At 39.5% G+C, this 15894-nt stretch overlaps 1 protein-coding gene across 5 annotated transcripts in view; it reads right to left on the reverse strand.

Annotated features, from left to right (window-relative positions):
- Positions 1-4947: 4947 nt before the first annotated feature.
- LOC148031276 (uncharacterized) overlaps positions 4948-15894 on the reverse strand; it is a 60847-nt gene continuing 49900 nt past the window's right edge. The window contains exons 2-5 of one of the 5 annotated variants that reach the window (XM_087684793.1): positions 6558-6897; positions 6366-6475; positions 6143-6169; positions 4948-6053 (exon numbers count right to left, since the gene is read on the reverse strand). In XM_087684793.1, the coding sequence (XP_087540919.1) occupies positions 6021-6053; positions 6143-6169; positions 6366-6475; positions 6558-6897 (510 nt within the window). In that variant the 3' untranslated portion in view covers positions 4948-6020. Of the gene's footprint in view, positions 6273-6365; positions 6476-6557; positions 6898-15894 lie in introns of all 5 variants that reach the window. The other 4 variants (XR_015691869.1, XR_015691868.1, XM_087684792.1 and 1 more) reach the window with 4 other exon arrangements.

Genomic DNA, 15894 nt, shown 5'->3' on the forward strand with positions numbered 1-15894 from the left:
GGTTGTCCGGGGGGTGCAAAAATACATAATCTTCTGCTAAAAAGACAAAGTATGTTGCAACTTGAGGCTTGCAAGGAGGCTCTCTGGTTAGGCTGTCTACTTTGGCATTACTAATGTGGTCCCTACACTGCATTATTCGGATACTATGAGTGATAATCAGTTGGCCAAGTCTTCCATGCAAAGATAAAGCATATTGAGGTGTGTTAACACTTTATTCGAGATGTCATTGAGGATAAGTCCATTAAGCTTGTCAAGATCTCAATTAATCAAAATCCTCCAAATCTACTCACTAAAAGTCTCTCAGTAGAGCGTTTTGTCTTCCTTAAAAAGTTGATGGGCATTGGATGAGATGATGTCTTCCCTTATCATGTTGTACTTATGTACATTTGTACTTTCACTTTTTTTCTTGTTCTCTCCTCACTAGGAGCACATTCACCTTTAAGTGGGAGGTTGTTGGGGATAAAGGCACTTATGCCTAGCTGCCCGTGTATTAGTTACACTAACAATACCTACACCATGCATTAGTTACCCACACACCTGTACACTAGGTGGCAAGCACCCATCACTGTCACTTTATTCTTTATTCTTTTAGCAACATTTGAATAAAGCAAAGGCCAGTCACATATTGTGACTAATGGATTTTTCATATCCTCTCTCTCTCTCTCTCTCTCTCTCTCTCTCTCTCTCTCTCTCTCTCTCTCTCTCTCTCTCTCTCTCTCTCTCTCTCTTCTCTCTCTCTCTCTCTCTCTCTCTCTCTCTCTCTCTCACATTAGTTCTTGCTTCCACTCTGTGCTTCCACTTCAGGGCTCACTCCCTTCAAAGAATTGGTATAAGCACTAACATAGGTGATGATACAAGTGTTGACATGAGCACTAACACGTGCAATATCTCAATTGCTTACATAAGCACCAAACCATAGGATCTTCTAAGAAGTTCAAAGTGATCTTCGTATACTTAGAAACTCGGTATCAATGATTAAAAATGGCATCATATTAATGATAGAGAAAGGTATCACTTGTGTTAATGCTATTATAAGTGCTAACACAGGGGATCATACAATGCTAACATAAGTTACTAACACAAGCAATGATGCAAGTGCTTACATAAGCACTAAACCATATGACCTTTTAAGAAATCCACAATGATGTTCTAAATGTTTCTAAAAGAGGATAGAATTTCTTGGAACTTGCGTATCAAGGGTAGAAAAGTGTCATAAGTAGAGAGACTAGCTCAATGGTATGGGGATTTAGAGACGTTAAGAAAGGATCATGGTCAAGTCATTGTGGGCTACAGAGGAGTCCTAGTCAAAATAGTAGCTTTTTCACTTAGGATTCTAGTCATTTCACCCTTCTAAAAAGGATATGCCACATCACCTCATTCTTTATCTTATCCAAATAAATTGTATGATGAAAATCCTAACCATAGAAAAAGGATGGATAATTGTGTGGACAATATAAGCCCATTGCACTACTACAAGAAGAGAGAGAAGACGTTGAGGTACTAAATCTAGGAGATAAATGAACAAAATTTGTCTCTTAAGATATATGGTTTTTGGCTTTTCCATAGTAACAACGCACTAATAATGATGGTACCTCCAAGGTAGCAATGCCCATCAAAATGTATCTGCAAAATGGCTAGCAAGATGAGATATTCTCTCTTGGAATTCACAATTTTGGGCTAATTCTTTTAGCTATAACATTAGCAACTCATCTAAACTATATTTAAAGATGCTCCCTATGTCATGAAGAAAAGTATAAGCTACCCAATCTAGAATCAAAAACATAACGTATAAATTTTCTCAAGACACATCTTCCACATGAATGTCCCTTTGGAGTTCCACAATGGCAATGCCTCCTATAGCTACAAATCCCTTCATTGCTAGAATTTTTAGGCTAAACCTAGCCTAGCTTCATCATTCTTAACAAATCTAGCACTTACAAGGTGCCCAATCTACAATCACAAAATATAAGAAAGGGTGGTAAATTTTCTCTAGGCACATCTTCCACATCAATGTCCCTTTGGACTTCCATGGCGACAATGCCTCCTATAGCTACCTTCCCTTCACTACTAGAAATCCACCACTTTTATAAGCTCTTCAAGTACCTTCATTTGGGCTAGGGAGATATTATATATGATTATCCACCCTCATCTTTAATAGTTCCTTGTGTAAAAAACAAAATACTTACAAACAAGAATCTTATCCCTGTATCTCATAAATTGTGTCTCAACCTCTTGTTTGCTCTCCTTGGAATAGTGAAATGGACTTACATTCGCCATAAACCCATCCATAGAAAGAATGTGGATAGGATTTTCATCACATAAATTACTAATTAAGCACGTTGGACCCATTATCAAGTCTCATTACATGAGGCATAAGAACTAATTGCACATATTCAACTAAGGATCTAAAATTCATTATGCATATCATAAGTAGCCATCTCATCATCCGCACTTCAAAAACATTCATTGGTCTTCATCTTTCCTTATGAAAGGAGTATTAGCAAAATGGAGTGGGAAGCTTCCCTCGCTTGAGCCATGTTTACAAAGTGAGAAAGAAGTGAGAAGGAAAAACTACAACACCTCATTTACATAAAATTCATACACCAAAGAAGAAAAAGCATGGAAGTTAAAAAAGCAAACACATGGAACTAGAAAAGTAAACCACACAAATTTATTTGCAAGCATGAAACCACCACTTGGAGTTCAACTCAACATTGAAAAATATAACGATTCACACACATTAATAGAACTAACATATCTTCATAGTATTAACTTGAAATGAGATATAAGAAGCATTATCAACCATAAGGCACATGTTCAATCAAATGCTACATAATCATCATGATGGACTAGTCATTATCACCTCTATGTATCCATGTAGCAAGGACATATGGAGCTCAAAAATGGAGTCCATGTCATCATTAGATTCCAAGGGAATCCACCTTGGTCTTTTATACGTTAACAATTGATATGGCAAATCACTGGTAAAGCATAGCTATTGCAATTAAAAATCATACCATAATGGATGGTATAATTAACTACATCCTTGAACTTAATTTTGAGAATCCTTATTGAATGCCAAGTGAGCCTCAATTGTCTTGAACTATGATTTTTAATAGAAAAACAAGAACATGTTTGTGTAGAGATTTGCCTTCTCTAGACAATTTCTTAGTTCTTACTTTAATATTGAAGTCCTCTCCAAACAATGCACTCAATTATAGATCATCTAGGTCTTTTGCAAACCAACTACATATTTAAATAATCTAGTATACTTCATAGGCACATGGACATCAAGAGAGAATCTAAGTTTCTACTTGCAAGTGAGTAAGGAATCAAGAGATGCAATTATAAGCAATGAGATCTTCAAACATTTTGAAGAAACTAAAAAACGTTTTGATAATTGTGTTGTTGAAAAAATTAGGGCAAAATATGAAGGGAAGTAGCTTTTCAATTTTTCATGCCACTCGTCAATTTGTGAGATTATGAAGAGAATTGATGAAAAAGCAAATACTTGTTGAGGAGAAAGTCCAAGAGAAGCCATTGTTAGCTAGTGTAAGGAGGATGTGGTTGACAAAGCGCACAATTTAAGCTTCTCACCTTGGAACAAGAAGATTACCTTACGTTCTCCTTAGGGTCAAATCTTTCCCACAATAATGAAAGGTTTAAAATTTACCGTTCACTAATGAATCCTTTAAATATTTTTTAAAACCATTAAGATCAATGTCTTATACACTCTCTCATGACCCCATTGTTCCAAATATGTAAGTACACTGCACAACACAAGTTGTAACGAATCCAATGCTCATGTGCACTCTCTCATGAACCCACTATTCCAAATATGTAAGCACATTCCACAACACAAGTTGCAATGAATCCAATGCCCAAGGCTCAAAAACTTTGTAAATAAATGTTTCAACCACACAAAATGTCATGCATAGAAATCTAAGGTTATGTAGTTTCTCACAATATAAAAATTCATAAATGGAGAGTGAAGCAAGGAAAAAACCCATTGACATTACGAGATGGAATTAATTCATGTTCATAAAGCGCAAAAGTTAAATACCCTTTGTAATCACATGACCTTTCCCATCAAGCACTACCCCTAATCAACGTACCCCATGCCATCATAACATTTTGCATCTTATCCTTTATGATCACCTAACCTTCATTCACATCTCCATACCACTCTAATCACCCCCACCAAACATTGGAGCCTTGTGAAATTTCCAACAGTCCCTCCTCCATGGTGGCCGTGCATCATGAAGCAACCATCATTTTTGCCTCCCGACATGTAAGGTTCTCTATTTAGTCAAGGCAACCGAGCCCCATGATCCGAGTTCAAGTCGGCATAGACTCATGAGGAGAGGTAGAATTGACACACATCACCTTTGTCCAAGATGATTGAAAGTGAATCCTTGTGAGCTTGGAATTCTTCCATGGCACGATCCAATGACTTCATGCACCGCCAAGTTACCCAAGTGTGAGTTAGACAAATGCATTATGCATGCTATGAGCAAGCCGCAAGGCAAGAGGTATATCAAGGCATGACAACATATGACATGACAAGACGTGGAGGGTACATGCTATGATTCAATGGCATCTTCTTGGTATATCTTTCGAGTTGGCTTTTATTGTGTGCTTAAGATCCAACACAAAGTTGCATGCCCACAAACCATATTACTTGTGCAGGTTTTTGTGCTACTGACCCGTGGAGCCAAGGAGCCACCATGACACAAAGAGTGGCTCTAAACAATATTTTTCCCAACTAACCATCGAAGAACATATTCACCCAAACAATACTCTTATCTAAGAGTAAAATATTTCCCCCAAAGTTTCAATTTGTCAAATTCATGATTCTAAATGCTTAAATACTGCGAAGCCCAATGTATTTCATAAAAAGTACTGGTTCATGCATTACACACAGCTTATACCTTGTAATTTACTGCAGAATGTACAACTTATTCGAGGGGTTTTGCTCCTTTTTTGGATAAGTGATGAGCTCACCATGTGACCAACGATCTGGAAGGTGTTAGGTAGTGTAATGATTGTGGCACTCCAATTAGGGCCTTAACAATAAGGGAATTATAGGTTTCCAAGGGCTTTTTTCAAGGAACTTCTCGTTTCGCCTTAAGTTATAGATAGGCAAATCAAATACCAAGGCGAATTGTGCTTAAAAACCTTGATTTTAAAGGTTCAGGGTAATTTTACCTTAAATCTTCATTTTTGTGTATACAGGCTATTCTTTAAGAGTTTGGATGAAGCCCATAAATTGATCGACTGAAAAACCTCAAAAAATAACCATTTAACCAAAATTCACCCCTCAAACTGCAGGGTTGAACACTGGAACATGGGTATGGGCAGACAAATCAACTGCTTCGGTAAACTTTCTGGGCATAACACACCATTCAATAGTTACAGAGCTGGCATTCACCATACCCTCTACACCAGCGGTGACTAATATAGGGATGGCATCCGTTCATTCAATTATACTCTTGACACTGAGGAATGAGCCAAAAGATCCTTGTATTGTAGAGTCCAATCCTGTCCACATGTTGCAAACTGCCCATCTATCTCAGTTACCGAATAATTTCTTAACTGCTGTATAGTCCCACTCAAAGTCCCACATACATTAATATTATCCAACACCTTCCAGACTGCTGGCCACATTGAATAAAAAGCATGGAATAATAGCAAGCCTAACATATTATAGCGTTGTCAGCAGATGTTATATAAGATACTTCATACAACAGCAAGCAATTCTTAACATACGAATGCTGATTTGTAGAATTCGCTAAACATTCGCTAGGTATGAATGTAATTCGACCAAAGCCTTGATGTGTGCAAGAAACTAACTTGCAGTGCTTGAGTGAAGCCCTCGAACCCAGGGCAAATGGTCCTCTGCTCCCAGGAAAAAAATAATGGTCTCCTAATGCTATTCACCAGTGCTCAATCATATAATACATCTTGAAATAGCTAATATACAGGATATTAAAATACACGTGTTGCTACAACAGATGGCTTCAAATGAGAACTCTGACCATAATAATGAGAATCTGCTCAAGTACAGAAACAGAATCTCAGCTTCCAATTTGGACACAAATGCTGTGATTTGAATATATACAGAACAGATCGGGGATGTTACCATCTCACAACCTTTAAGACTTGTGATCTGAAAAGCAAATAAGCTTTTGATGAAGCTTGAATAATTACTGCTAACCACATATCAGAGCTTGCAACCAGTCCTTTCATGGACTTTCATTGAAAGACATTTCCTGTGGTAATAAAACCACAGAATTTCATTCTCTGCATAGTTAAAAGAGAAACTGTGCATGGCACATGAATGAATGTAAAGCACAGTATGTTACCTTATCACAGATGGGACAGCTGTCGCTTCTCTCCATCCATTCTAATATACAACCGAGGTGAAAATGATGCTCACAAGAAGTGTTTATTTTTGGATTTTCTAAATCGTACTCTACACCAACAAACACATCTCAGATATTATTTGTAACTTGACTTTATGTGATCACATTACAGAATCAAAACACATGATTTACCATCTAAACATATAGGGCAGTTGTCATCTTCTTCCAATAAAATGGTAGGGTCCAAACTGTCAGCATCTTTTCCCTTTTTCTGACCATCTTGATGATCTGTAAATTCCTTTGTTCTGTTCGGTACAGGCTCCACAAGATGTGCTTCACTTGCTTCACTACTTTGAAGGTTCTCACAAGCCCCCTCGCCAGCAGAGACAGAGAAGCTTCCTGACAAGTTTGGGATAGCAGGATACACAAATCCTGAGGAAGTTCTGTCCAAGAGTCCTGCAGACTGAGGATATGATTCACTCTGTGGAGATGCTGCTGTTTCTTGTCGTCTCAGATATTGAGCCACAGAGCACTGCAATTACTAGTGTTAATTAGCATAAACTTTTCTTGGAAAATGGAACAGTGCATCATGCCTTGAAATAATTAGTTGGACCTGTCCTTTTGAGACAAAGCACTATACCTTTTGTTCTGAGACAGAACAATACCCTTCTACATAAGTAAATATGAAAACTGCCAGATTTTTCCAGCAACAAATCTAACATGGACAAACAAATTAAAAGGACCAGTACTTGTCAAGAAGCCACCTAGCAACATATGCAAGAGCCAAGAAAAAGGGGGAAAAAGAGTAAAACAGGGGAGAAGGCTGGCACACAAGAACCCATGTGATAGAATAACCAAATCATCTAAAGGCAAGGGTGGCATGAGGTGGGCTCACATGCAAGATAGAAAACGAAGAGCAAGTATAGCACTCCCCTAGGATCCAACCTATGCACGAGACACAAAACAAGCCAAAATTGACATAAAAGGGACTGGACATCAGACTCGCCTCCTAGCAATAGAGCCAAATGGGCTCACCCCCGAGCTTGAGAGCTAGCAGCACTCTAGGCCACAACCACATCCCAAAGGTTAGTGTCACATACCACCAACCCACACCATCCCAGTGTACAGATGCATCAGCCAATGGGCCAAGAGTCCAAGAGTGGTGATCACACAATGAATGTGCTCAATAGGGCCTTGAGTCCTATTTATAGGACTCGGCTGCCCTAACCCCGAAGTGTCCTTAGTGCGTTCACACTAAGTTAGTTCATAACTACCATGACCAATGTTACTAGCACCTATCCGGACGTCTAGGGACATAACACTTCCCCCCTTATGAATGATTGCTATTCTCTACAATATCCTTAACGATGAAGTGAGGAAAACGACTCTTCAATGAACATACTCACTCCCAAGTAGCCTTTGCCTTCAGGCAATATTTCCACTTGACCAAATGCTCCAGATAGACCATGCAACGGGATAGTTTAGTCCTAAGGTCAAGAACCAATTCAGCTTGAGTTGAACATAACGCGCACCATCCTCAAGCCGCGGAACTCAATTGGAACAACTTGCTCACCTTGTCCCAGTCGTTCTTACAAATGACTCACACAAAACACCGTGAACTCGAATTTCCAAAGGTAAGTAACTCATAGGATACGCTACTTATTTTCTTGGTAATATGGAAAGAACTACAATACCTTAAAGAAAATTTATAGCACTTTCCGGTAGTTGTTGGATTGGAGTCCTTTGGGACTTCAAGGTAAACCCACATACCTTTCAAGAGCTCTCTAGGAATACGACGTTGGTTAGCATAAAACATGGCACAATCCTGGGCCGTTTTAATGCTTTCCCTAGCAATCGTCAACATCTCCTACATATCATGCAAATTGTTGACTACGAACTGCATTTTCATCTTCTTGAGCTCTATGGCAATCGGTGGTTTCAGCTCATAACCATACATAAACATAAACGGGGCTATAACCAATAGCTAAGTGCTTAGTACTACTATAAGCAAACTCAACTTGAGAAAGATAATGCTCCCAATGAGATTGTCTACGGGAAACATACATACGAAGCATATCCTCCATGATTTGATTGGTCTGTTGAGCCTACCCATCAGTTTTAGGATGTTCCAAGGATGACATGGACAATTGAGTTTCGAGTTCTTGGAAGACTGTTCGCCAAAATGGCCAATGAATTTAGGATCCGGATCACTAACTATTTCATTAGGCAAACAATAAATTATGTAAAGATGTTCAACAAGGGGACCAATGAGCTCATAGCTTTTCACTCATCTTTGTAGGAATGAATCGAGCCATTTTCGTCAATCAGTCAACCACAATCCAAATTGTGTCATGACCTCAATTTGTATTGAACATTCCTACTACAAAATCCATAGAAATGCTACTTCATTTCCTATAAGGGATTTGTAAAAGATGCAACATCCCTACTTGTCTGTGTCGTTAAGCTTTATTAAGCTAACACTGTGAACACTCATGCATATAAGACTCGATCATTGTTCTAATATGCGGTCAATAAAATAAAATAACGGGTGACCGAGGCCAAAGTCGAGTGTATGCTAGAGTGTCCAGCGCTCGGAGCATCGTGACACTCATATTAAATTTTCTTGCAGATATCCTGATCATCGGGCGCACCTTCACTAACTTTCTCTCAGTAACCACCCTTTGAGCATCAGGACCGCCTAAGCTTCCTCAATTGCTTGGTCCCTCTTAAACTAGTTGCCATATCTTATCAAAGTAAAGATCGTTTGGGCAATGCCCTTTGAGAGAAAGATAGAAATCAAACAAAATCTCGAAGAAGAACGAGACATTGACTTCAGAAATTCTACTAAGAGTATCGACAATCATATTCGTTGTGCCCTTCCTAAAGTCCATTTCGAAGTCGAACTCTTGTAGGAACTCTATCTATCTCACCTTGTGGTGGCCACAAAGATCAGGGACTGATCACATGAATGATGGTCCGAGTGCCGTAAAAATAATGGTGTCATACTTTAAACGCATGGATGACCGCCAGTGATCCCGTCTCTTGGATAGTATAACGTATTTGGGCATCAGTAAGCTAATGACTCTCGAATGTGATAGGTCGGCCATCTTGATAAAGAATAGCACCTAAAGCATAATCACTCGCATCTATATAAACCTCAAAACATTTATTCAGATCAACAATCTACAACAGCGGTACAATAGTAACAAGCCATTTCAATGTTTGAAAATATTAATCAAGTTCACTAGTTCAAACGAGTAGACTAACGTGCTTCTTTTTGCTTCGAAAATCCTTAAGCAAACATGTTAAAGGGTTCAACAATATGAGCATAGTCCTTAATGAATTTTCAAAAAATCTCAATAAAACCTTAAAAATATTTTACTTACCTTGTGGTCCCTAAAATAGGTCAATCCAACATTACTCGTACCTTTTTTGAATCAATCTGAATGCCATCAATTGAGATGACATAACCAAGATATAATATCTCCATGCAAAAGAATTCACACTTGGATAGTTTAGTAAATAATTGCTCTCGTCTTAAGAGACGTAAGACAATATACAAGTATTTGGCATGTTTCTCCAACAACTTACTATAAATAAGAATATCATCAAGAAAAACTATCCACTCCTAACATACGAACGAAATGAATCATTCATTATCTGTTGAAAAGTTATGGAAACATTGAGCAATCCAAAAGATAGGTCCAAAAATTGTGCCCATACCGCGTTCAAAACATAATTTTTGAAACATCCTTTGAAGCTATCCATATCTAATGGTATCCAAACCTTAGATTGATTTGAGTAAAATAGCATGCACCACAAAGTCAATCTATAAGATTATTCATTCTCGACGACGAATATTTATTCTTCATGGTCACCTTATTGAGACCTTTTTAATCAACACAGACGCACATCGTGCCATCCTTCTTTTTAGCGAGAAAGACAGGTGTGTCCCATGGAGATTTACTTGACTCAATATAACCCTTGGCCAAATAGTTCTCAAGTTGCCTAGCTATCTCATCCTCCTCTTCGGGCTAAACCTATAAGGTTGCCAAGAGACAGAATCGCTAAAGCGTAAAGGTTCAAACTTCTGATCTAAGGCTCCACAAGATGGCAGAATTCCATTAAGTAATTCAAACAAAAAAACATATATATACTCATGTAATATCATAGCCATGTACTTACTTATATTTAAACTCATATTAAGATTATTATTAAAAGAAATTGAATCACATTGATAATCAGATGATTGAACTTTTTCAATGAAAGAAATGTAAATAGTAACAACTGGATCGGAAAAACGTTGAGTGAACTCCATTTTTGCTAAATCATGATTCCTTTTTTTTTCCTTTTAAATCCCGTAAGATAAACCACCCTCGATCACATGGAAACGACCATTAAGCTCAAAAAAAAGTAGATAATTTTTATAATTAATATACAAGGAGAGGTGTTCTTCAAAGAACCATAGCATGCCAAGAATGATATCCAAATGGTTAAGGCTCATAAGTCAAAAATCCATGATGTGATGGTACTATTGAATCAAAAGATCCAAGTCTAGCACTATCCAATCCCAACAATCTAAGTCAAAAATCCATAATCTGATAGATACTGTTAAATCAAAAGATCCAAGTCTTAGCACCATCCAATCCCAATGATCCATCTTAGGGCCCTCCACATACCAGATATGATAAACCCACAAACACACATCCTCCATGTGTTGAGATTCAGTGTGAATGGGCAAATCAAAGGGATACCCACCGTAAGAAGACATGGTATGATCAAGAAGAGAGATTTTGGGAGAGGTAAAAAGAGTAATGCTTTAGAGCTCAAGGAGTAAAGCACTCAATATTAAAAATTGAAATTAATATCAATATTAAATATTGAGTAACGCACTCAATCAACGGTCTGATGCTTATCTAGGCTACAAGATTTCAGCCTCCAATGACCGTCTACCATAGCCTTGGTGTGGCAACTCCCTGGACTCTAGTCATCAAAAATAGTTGAAAAAAAAATATTGTAAACAAGCATCAACTCTACACAAAATCCGAATACAAGTACGGAACAAAAAACATACCTTGCTTCCATACCCACCACTTGCAACACACGTCCCCCCGTGCACCTCTCTCGCCAACAGTGTTCCATACCACCCTTCATGAGATAAAGGCATACCTATCGGGTGTGAACAATCACGGTTCCATGAGCAATAATGGGTATGTCCACGTCATCAAATCTCGCATCCAATTGCGGGTCGATGCTCTAATACCAATGTAACATCCCCCTAGGATCCAACTTGCGCATGAGACACAAGACAAGCCAAACTCAACATAAAAGAAACTAGATATCAGACTCACCTCCTCCCAGCTGTAGAGTCGAATGGGCTCACCCCTAAGCTTGGAATCTAGCAGGACTCCGAGCCATGACCACATCTCAAGGGTTGTCATCCCAAACCACCATCCCGATATACAAATGCATTGGCCAATGGGCCAAGATTCCAAGGATGGTGATCAAACAATGAATGTGCTCAATAGGGCCTTGAGTCCTATTTATAGAACCTAGCTTCCCTAACCCCGAAGTTTCCTTAATGCATTCGTACTAAGTCACTTCGTAAAACCACCATGACTAATGCTACTAGCACCCATCTGGATGTCCAACGACACAGCAGCAAGTACGCTTGCTTTGATGCTTGCACCCCAGCACTGCATCTGCAAAGTTGAGCTCACATCTCTAACGAACACACGAGCTCTAGCCAACAAAGCTTAGAGTGGGCTGTCTGTCTCACACCTCTAGGTCACCAAGCCATTGTGAGGAACTGATGATCAGTCCAAATACAACACCCGAAAACTTCTAAGGTGAAGGAATGAAGAAGTATCATGCAAGATATGAAACATTGTAGTGGTTGAAGCAGCCAGAACAAAAATTACCCTAGGATCGCTTAATCCTATAGCCATTAAAGCAAGAAAGGTGACAAATTGAATCTGAGCATTGAGTTAAAAGAATACATATACGGAACAATTCATTGGATGTCTGATGAATTATGAATGGATTAATTGCTGGGAATGAAGCCTAGGAGTTTATTAGATGGACCACAAACAGGTTCCATCAAATGGTAACTGTTACAACTGTATGTAAAATTGTGATCATGAACTGCATGATGTACACAGAATTGCCTGGGAACTCAATAAGTCTTGAAATTTCTGTAAGGATGTGATCTGCAAAAACAGATCTTGAAGATGGAAACTACAGTCAGATATGAGTAATTTGACTGACTGTAAACACAACGTGTCTAACAAGATCGCTGGCATGGCAAGCTGAAGTGACAGCTGGCTGTACGATTCAAATTTAACATTTTAAAGCTTTCTATTTTTGCAGCTTTTAAAGCTATGTTTTGCTTTTTGTGCTAATTTTCCTGTTGCACTTTTCTTTTTCAGCATGAAAAAGCCACAAGCTTCAAGTTGGGAGATCAGCATAAGGAGGGCAGGGCAATGCTGATCCCAGACAGCTGAAGTGCATCTACTAATCAACATGACTAGCTCTAGCAATAGAATTGCTATTCTGAGTGCCCACGTTGCTGTTAACAGCAGATCTGCTGCTGAAATCGACTGCTGAAGCTGCCGATTCCCAAGCAATGTTGTTCCCCTGCTGGATAGAGCTAACCAAAACTAGGCGGATCCAGAGCTGATTGCGTTGTTTCCCCTATCATGAAGGCTCATTTGTTGTCGTGCTGCTGCCCTGCCTTGCATGGATGCAGGCGCCTAATAGTTGATTGCATTTTTCTCACCCTTGCACACATGATACAAGATCCAGGTTGTGTTAGAACAGCTGAATCATTTAATATGTGAAAGTGTACCACTAAGATCACGTACTGGGTCTTGTACCCAAGGGATGGACAAGAATTAAAGAAATATCATAAATAGCACAAAGGTTTTTGGGCTATGCCATGTCAATGTATTTGAGTATCTACGGAAGATAATGTTAGCAACCTAGCTGTGAGCCTCAATCTGAGTCAGACGAGGACATTAGGAGCTCTAACAGTCTTTATCCATAATTTCATTTGTCCCAAACATTTTATTTGGAGGTCCACACATGCATTTCACATCTAACCACCTATTTCTTAAGTTCCGAGTAGGCAGCACTATCACATGGCAAGGCAGTTTTTTTTATAGGCACAGGCAGCATTTTTGTGCATTAAATTTTGTATTTTGGGCACTTTTTGCTGGTTCAACCTGCATTAACTGCAAGTCAACCAGTTGGCTGATCATGTTCTATTCACATGCTGCCCACTCCCTCCACATTCAATCATTCCATTCTCCACCAGGCCTCCCCATCTTTTTGTCTCATGTCTAATACCCACACTAATGCTCCGAGTTGTGTGTTGGGGCTGACTGTTGCAACCTTGTATCATTCAGTCTTTTGTCAGTTGTGTTCCTTCATTCTACATTTCTCTAATCTCCCCTCTATTCACTCCATATTCACTCTCCTTGCTGCTATGCACCCTCACATGCTATCATTCACCTTGTTGGGAGCCGGACATGATTGAAGAGGAGCATCTGTTAATGGCAAAGGTGGCCAACATCTTCCACAAGCTGCAAATCTGTGTTTCATGCAGGACAGCCAGTTCTCAATCTGCACCAGATGCATTTGGCTCCAGACAGTCATCTTCTTGCAGCATTTTGACAGGGCAGCACCTTCTATTTGGTGGGTACATTATTTGACACCACATGACTTTCTGTAGCCCTTCTCCAACCAAGAAGTGCTGAATTGCTGCATTTCAAGCAGGGCTGTCATCTCCCAAGCTGGTACTCTGACTGATCTGCTGCACATCAGAATACTAGCCAGACAGACCCCAAACACACTGACATCATCATTCAAAAGGTTGTCTTCCACTTCAGCAGCGGGGTTTTCTTGTTTTGACACGTTTTCTTCAAGGATACAGATGGCAGATCAGTACAATTGGCAAGATCATGACAATCAGGACCAGGAGGACCACCGAAGTAACAACCAAGTCTAAGAAAAGTGTCATTCCAACTCCAATGACCGTGAGGATCTTTGTGAAGACCACCAAGATGAAGACAGAGATCATGACATGGATCAACAAAGGGATTGTGACGAGATTCCTTCCCAAACCCTTCATATCACTCTATACTTGCTCCAACTTCCATGACCACTAGTCCACAAATGGCCATCCTACCCATGACCCTCTCTCCCCACTTCCAAAAAAGTGGATGGGACCACCAACTATCGTCTATGGTCATGCAAAGTTGAGTGCATCCTCGACACTTTTGATCTATGGGATGTTGTGACAGTCCCTCGTCACTAACCTACCATGGATCCCCAATGTTGGAGCGAACTCACACTCAATAACATTATGGAATTGGCTCAATGCCAAAGCTCATTCTTTTCTCGTTTTCAACTGTGCAAATTCTCTGCTCATGCATGTAAGATGCCACATAGATCCAGATCAGATTCCATCTCTTTACTAGATCTGAACATTTGAACATCACATGACCCTTGAGTTGAAGCTACAAGGTCTCTCTAACATGGATTCCACTATGATGAAGAACCATAGTAACAAGATGGAGGAGACTTGAGATCGGCTTGCACCTCTATGGAAGATCATGGCTTAGGAAAACCTTGCTATGATGCTTCTATCACATCCCCTAATAGCAAAGTATGACATCATCCACACCAGTCTTCTCACCTCTCATATGAAGGATACCATCATCACTTGGGAAGAGCTAGTCCCAATGGTGCTAGACCAAGACGTGTAAAGAAATACTCAAGCGCCAAAGATAAACATTAGTGTACAACAAAACACATTAAGTGAAAGGTAACTCTCAAGGACAATGAAGATGGAAGAAGAATGAGTAGTGAACAACACAAACTCAATGTAGTAAACACACCATGCAGAGTGAATACAAAAACTCGAACTCCTGGGTCTCTAAAGGACCAGCACAGAGATGAGCTAGAGTGTGTGTCACGCTCTGTATGAATCTTGAAATGCAAGAGGTAGCCTTTGTATGTGATCAGCAGCTGCAAACGTGGATCTATGTGCTGAACAATGCAGTGGCGCTCGGAGACAATGGACAACATGATGTAAATGATCTAGAAGAGGATGGTGATTGCTAGGACTCCAAAACACAACATACAATGGCCATGGCTTGAATACTGAGTAGACATGCTGAGATGAGTAATCAGCTGCAAATGCAAGTGTCTGGGCTGAAGATGACCGATTGCCAGGAGCTAGAGCAAGGCTCACAGCACCACAAATTGAGGTATCCCCCATGGAGGGGTGTAGATAGCAATAGGAAGAAGGCGCCGGTTGATGGAGGATCTACACTAATAAGATACCCTAAGTGGAAGGGCAGCCTCCTATTTATAGATGAATGGATCCTCCCAAATTAGTGTTTAGCTTATGGGACAGACTCTCTAGGAAAGTTTTGTACTTTTCATGAAAAGTTTAGTAATAAGCATGTTTTAGTTTGTTCTAAAGAGCCAATAGTTTATAATGCATTTTGAGCTCAACACCCCC

The sequence above is a fragment of the Lygodium microphyllum genome, chromosome 9 (assembly GCF_053477565.2).
Source record: "Lygodium microphyllum isolate KBCC chromosome 9, Lygodium_microphyllum_v1.1.10, whole genome shotgun sequence".
Taxonomy (NCBI): Eukaryota; Viridiplantae; Streptophyta; class Polypodiopsida; order Schizaeales; family Lygodiaceae; genus Lygodium; species Lygodium microphyllum.